The sequence below is a fragment of the Microtus ochrogaster genome, chromosome 19 (genome assembly GCF_000317375.1).
Source record: "Microtus ochrogaster isolate Prairie Vole_2 chromosome 19, MicOch1.0, whole genome shotgun sequence".
Classification (NCBI taxonomy): Eukaryota; Metazoa; Chordata; class Mammalia; order Rodentia; family Cricetidae; genus Microtus; species Microtus ochrogaster.
In genome coordinates this window covers 3,534,504-3,540,639 of record NC_022021.1, presented here as the reverse complement: position 1 = coordinate 3,540,639, position 6,136 = coordinate 3,534,504, and the positions used below count along the sequence as shown (strand labels likewise).

Below are 6,136 nucleotides of genomic sequence, written 5' to 3'. Positions count from 1 at the left end.
AGTGTGGCAGAGCCACTGCACAGAGCTGATTCTACCTCCCACACAGAGGATAGACTGCTGCACTACTTTGCCAGAGGCGTCCTGACGCTTACTCCCACTGGACAGCACTGAAGTTTCTTGATGCTGCTGCCCTCTCCTAGCTACTAGTGTTCATTCCAATGGGCAGAGGCACCTCTGGTAAGAGACCAGATAACCCTAGTGCCTGGTTCATCCATTCTTCTTAAATTATGATCAGAACAACAGTTTTTACAACAGCCATACATTAATCACTTTAAAAACCAGAAGTGGCTAGGTGTGGTGCCTCATACCCTTAGTCTTAGCACTTGGGAGGCAGAGACAAGGGGATCTCTATAAATTTGAGGTCATTTTGGTCTACACAGAAAGTTTCAGGGCAAGTAGAGCTATATAGCTAGACCTTGCCTCAAAAGAACCAAAACAAGCAAAAAATAAAAACTGCCAGACCCAGTTCCATAGCTTCTGATCTGATAACCTTTGCAGGGCCCAGGAAGTGGTATTAGGGGAGGGGCACTTGCCACAGACCATGAGCGTCAGTGACCACACTATATGGTGTCAACGAAACTGGATATCCCAACTGCAGAAGAATAAAATTAGATACATGTTTTTCACCTTGTACAAAAGTCAGTTTGAAATAGATCAGAAACCTTAATTTAAAACCTGAAATGTCTAAAACATTGAAGGAAAACATAAAGCATATTCTTCAAGACAGTGGGGTTGGCGAGAATAGAGCACCAGCAGTGTAGGAATGAAATGCAAACCCTATACAACTGGCTCTCTGGAAATTTTATATGTTTCCTACCAATTTGAGAAGACAATAATAGCCAAAAAAGAAAAATAAAAAATGGGGGAAGGAAGGGGGAGAAAAAGGAAGGAAGGAAGGAGAAAGCCTAGTGATTACCCAGCTTTCTATGAGACACTGAAAGTGCTTCCAGGCAAAGCCTGCAAGCATTTAGTCCATTGTACTACCTCATAGGTTTTCTATAAGGATTAAATGAACTAGATATTAAAAATGTTTGAGAATAGCCTGTGACCCATAGCTAGCTTTCAAAATGCAGGCTTGTAGTAATACGAGCGGCGGGGCTGCGTCCCCAGCACCCCAGCCGCTTGGCTAGCTTATGCCCCGAAATAACAACACACAAACTGTATTCTTTTAAACACTGCTTGGCCCTTTAGCTCTAGCCTTTACTGGCTAATTCTGATATCCCGATCAACCCATCTCTAATAATCTGTGAGCACCGGTCTTAGTGAGCACTGGTCTTACCGGGAAGATTCTAGCCTACGTCCATCCTGGGTCGGAGCTTCATCGCGTAAGTCTCAGAGAGCAGAGCAATCCCTACGTCCGCCCAGGAGCCGGGAGCATGGCGTCTCTGCTCCAGAGCGCAGAGCTGTCGAGTCTGAGCTCACTTCCTCTTCCTCCCAGCATTCTGTTCTGTTTATTCCACCCACCTATGTTCTAAGCTATGAGCCCAAGCAGTTTGTTTATTACTTAACCAATGAAATCAACAGATTGCTATATGACACTCCCACATCACAGGCTAATGTATAAAGCTGTGGGGTTTTAATCACTTGCAGCGTTTGTGTTTGTCACTTTACATTAGCTACCACCTTAGCATTACCCAGCACTTCTGGTAGAAATGGTGGTTTAGTCTGAGGTGCAAGAGCAAACATACTCAGCCTGCTCTTTGGTGAGTGTAAAGTATGTTGGACATTTCCAGGACATTAAAAATATAATATCCATTGTTTCTAATATTGCTTCTTTGAAAACTGATGGATAATTAGGGACCTGTTCACTCTGTGACAAGAAAGAAGGGGTTGGCACCCTGGAGAGGTCCAATACGTCCCTTTTTCACCTTCAGACTTAGCTCTATGAATTGAGCCCACAGGGTTCCTTCACCTTACAGATCTACCTGTGGGTCACTCTGTTCAATTTAATAAGAATTATTATTTTATAATTTAATAAGAATAATTATTGAGCACTCAGAATATACAAGCAACCATGTCAAATGTTTGCTGGATATTATCTCTTTCAATCCTAACTCAATAAGCTACCTATAATTCTTTAATAACAATCTGAGATACAGACTTAAGAGCCATTCTTAAGAATTGAAACTTAAAAGTCTTTCATTCCATAACAGCCAGCACTATGTGACATCTAAGGGTATAAAAATGCATATGGCACAGACCATGTCCTCAAAAAGCTCATGATTGAATGGAAGCAAGACACATTAGCTCATTTAAATGAAATAGTTGCCGTGACAGAAACAGGAGCACAGAAGTTATATAAGGCCGATGTGGGTATCATTCTTAAGTTTAGAAGTTTCAGAAATGTGCTTAGAGAGAAGAATGTTCATATTGAAACTTGACACACTGTCCACATGAACCTACCCTCTGGGAGTGAATTATTAGAATGTCCTAGCTGAGAGTAGATAGATATGCATGAGTCTGCCTCTGCCCTCCCTTTTACACACAGATATTTTAAAGCTCTGAGCCTTTAAGCTGATAACACATTAATTAATTAATAGCTAAATTCACAAGCACCTTTTTAAAAGTACATATAGACCTAAATGTTATTAATGTGATCAATTAGCTATCTCATTTCTTGAAAACTTCCATCAGTTTCATGGTTTGGTTTTATTATAATGATCATGTTTAGGTTATAAAACAGCAGGTACTAGATTACTGGCTGTTGGACATTCGTGAGTGATGAGAGAATTGGTGGTAAACAAAGGTTGACAGACTTTTTTCTGTACAGGAGCAGATAGTGGTGATAATCAGGCTTCACCGACACATGATTTCTGCCACAAGAGCTTAACTCTCTCCTAGCTGCTCCAAAGAAGCCAGAGATGTTAAGCAGATGAATGAGAACTATATCCCAACAAAATATTTTCATAAAAATAAAGGGGGCGCGTTAGACATGGCTGTGATCTGTGATATTATGAAACAATAAATAGTTTACAAAAAAATCACACTTTTTCATGAAGTAAGTATATTTGCCTCTTATAGAATATATGATTTTTAAATTCCATTTTCAACTCCTCACAGGTAACATACCTTGGAAAGGAGCTTTTGAAGTATGTTTCCGAAGAAGAGCCTGTTCCTCCAGAGCCATGTAACACACCTCAGCAGCAGCAGCCTTGCCTCCCAGGTACATGTAGCCCAATACCTATTTTGTAGTTGTGGCATGCGAGTATCCAAACTGACAGGAGAAGTCCTACTTCTTTCTCCCCAATTTTAACGTAAAAGTCAAATGGTACTTAGTGTATTCACAGTGCGAGCAACCACTGCCTCTGTGTAGTTTCAGAACACTGTTGTGGTCTCCAAAGACTCCTCTTCCAAGTCAGCAGTCACTCCCCATCCCTCACATCCCCATCCCTCACATCCCCATCCCTCACATCCCCATCCCTCACATCCCCATCCCTCACATCCCCATCCCTCACATCCCCATCCTCCACATCCCCCATCCCTAGGAGCTGCTTTCCATGAATGGATGTGCTCTTCTAAATGTTTTATAAAGTGGACTAATGCACCGTGGCGTGACATCTTCTCAAGTATTTTTTTTTTTTTTGGTTTTTTTTGAGACAGGGTTTCTCTGCGGTTTTGGAGCCTGTCCTGGAACTAGCTCTTGTAGCCCAGGCTGGTCTCGAACTCACAGAGATCCGCCTGCCTCTGCCTCCCAAGTGCTGGGATTAAAGGCGTGCGCCACCACCGCCCAGCTCAAGTCATTTTTATAACACACATCACACCCACAGCTATGTCTAGGAAAGTCCAGCAAACCTTTCTCCTCCTACTTTTTAACCTGGAAATCAAAAAAGAGCTATATGTATATTTTTGTTTATATCATGATGGCTATCTGCTCCTCATTTGTTCCCATATTTCTTATAATATAAACAATTTCTTACTATTAATTTCTTTCCAAACATTCTAATTTTTCTTTACTTCAGATACTTCAGAAATGTGTGTGCTAATTTGAAAGCTGTAGCTGTACCATCAGGGCATCCAAGTTCTCTCTGCTTGATCTAAGCCTGTTAATTCAGACAGACCCTGAATAGACGCCACAGGCCTGCTGTTGGAGTTGCAATTCAGTTTTCTTTTTTTAGTGATTTTATTGAGCTCTACATTTTTCATTTTATACCTGACAGTTTAAGTTAAAAAAAATATATAAAATGCTTTAACCCAACTGCAAGAGAAACATTGAAGAGAGAATATTTCTCTTTTCTTGCACATTAAGTTAGGGAAATAAAGACTTGTCTCTGACATTGTAGAGACCAGACCAACCTGTGTGGGGACTTCATGAGCCCACCCCAGACCATAACCCAAATCTGTTCTCTTATCTTTCCAGTGACCATTCTTCAGAGTGGTTTTTTTTTTTTTTTTTTTTTTTTTGGAGAAATGAGGAAAAGGGGGAGGTAGAAAGAGCATTTTACACCTCTTACAGCTAGGACAGCTGTTGGTGGTTGATTTGCTCTTCTTACTCTTTTGGGTTTTTTTTTGGGGGGGGGACAGCAACCAGCCCCCAAATAAATCACACATGGAGTCTTATTCTTTCTTATAAATGCCCAACCTTAGCTTGGCTTATTCCAAACCAGCTTTTCTTAACTTAAATCATCCCATCTATCTTTTGCCCCTGGCCTTTTACCTTTCCTTACTTTTGTGTATCTTACTCTTTCACTTTTACTCGGTGGCTGACTGGGTGGCTGGTCCCTTCTTTTCTTGCTACTTGATATCTCTTTCTTCTTCCCTCAGATTTCTCCTTATGTTTGTTCTCTCTGCCTGCCAGCCCCACCTGTCCTTCTCCTGCCTCGCTGCTGGCCGTTCAGCGCTTTATTAGACATCAGGTGTATAAGGCAGGCAAAGAATCACAGCTTCACAGAGTAAACAAATGCAACATAAAAGAATGCAACACATCTTTGCATCATTAAACAGATATTCCACAGCATAAACAAATGTATCACATCCTAAAAGAATATTCCACAACAGATGGTCATCTATTTAGGTTTGATCAAAGCAATATCTAAGCTACAAAAAACTATTATAGAAGTGTATTTATTGCTTCAATGACTCAGTTTATAAAAGACAAATAAATTGCTGTTTAAGAAAATAAAATCTGGAAGAAGGGAAGCTGAGACTGTTTTCACCTTCTTTTATAAGTAGTGTATATAGACCTTAAAACATTGCAAATAGAGTGTCAGACCTTATGCCTATCATTCTTACTATCAATCATTGCTGATTGCCTAGCTTTTATCCTTCTGAGAGATTGAAGAAGGCTTTGAGTTCAAAAAGATTTTTATAGGCTCTTATTTAATATACTCCCATGTTTACCACACCTTAGCTTTCAATAAATATCTATTAACTAATATTCATTGAATGTATGAATAGATGAATGTAAGCATGAATATGATCCAAAGAACTCTTCGTTAAAACAGGATTTAGTTGGATCTTATAAGTAACCATGTCAAGATCTCAAAGACTATAATAGAATTTGAAGGAATTCAACAAATGGTAAATGGAATTTTAGTTACTATTCCCTCTTTTAAAACATTTATTTATTCTCTCTCTCAGTGTGTGTGTGTGTGTGTGTGTGTGTGTGTGTGTGTGTGTGTGTGTGTGTCCACTTGTGCACATAACAAGCATGCCATGGTGTGCATGTGGAGGTCAATGGACAGCTAGCAGCAGTCAGTTCACTTCATCAACCATGTGGCTCAGAGGATCAAACACTGGTCCTTTACCTACTGGCCCATCCTGCCAGCATAGTTAGTGTCTTCTCTTTCTGCCTCTAATTGTGGGGTGGTAGAGGTAATGGTCCTTCCTATCTTTTCAGTCAGAAATTAGAGAGCACACACATTCCCTGTTGTATTCCCTCTCTTCCTCTTCATGAGAAGTCTTTTCAGCTTCGTTCATCATTGTTTCTTAAATTTAAAACAATCAGATGACATCTATAACATTTTACAGAACACACAGCATCTTCCTTAATGTATGTATGCATGCATGTGTGCATATATGTATGTATCATTTGACTTATATCAAGAGAATCTTAAATCATGGAAATAATAAGATTCTAAATTTTTAATCTGGCCATCTTAAGACTTTCTTTTTCTTTTTCTTTTTTTTTTTTTTTTTT

The 6,136-nt window shown here is 39.7% G+C and overlaps 1 protein-coding gene across 1 annotated transcript in view; it reads left to right on the top strand.

Annotated features, from left to right (window-relative positions):
• Ankrd31 (ankyrin repeat domain 31) overlaps positions 1-6,136 on the top strand; it is a 155,623-nt gene that overhangs the window by 135,714 nt on the left and 13,773 nt on the right. Inside the window, exon 24 of the mRNA XM_026783825.1 lies at positions 3,061-3,163. Within this exon, the coding sequence (XP_026639626.1) occupies positions 3,061-3,163 (103 nt within the window). The remainder of the gene's footprint in view (positions 1-3,060; positions 3,164-6,136) is intronic.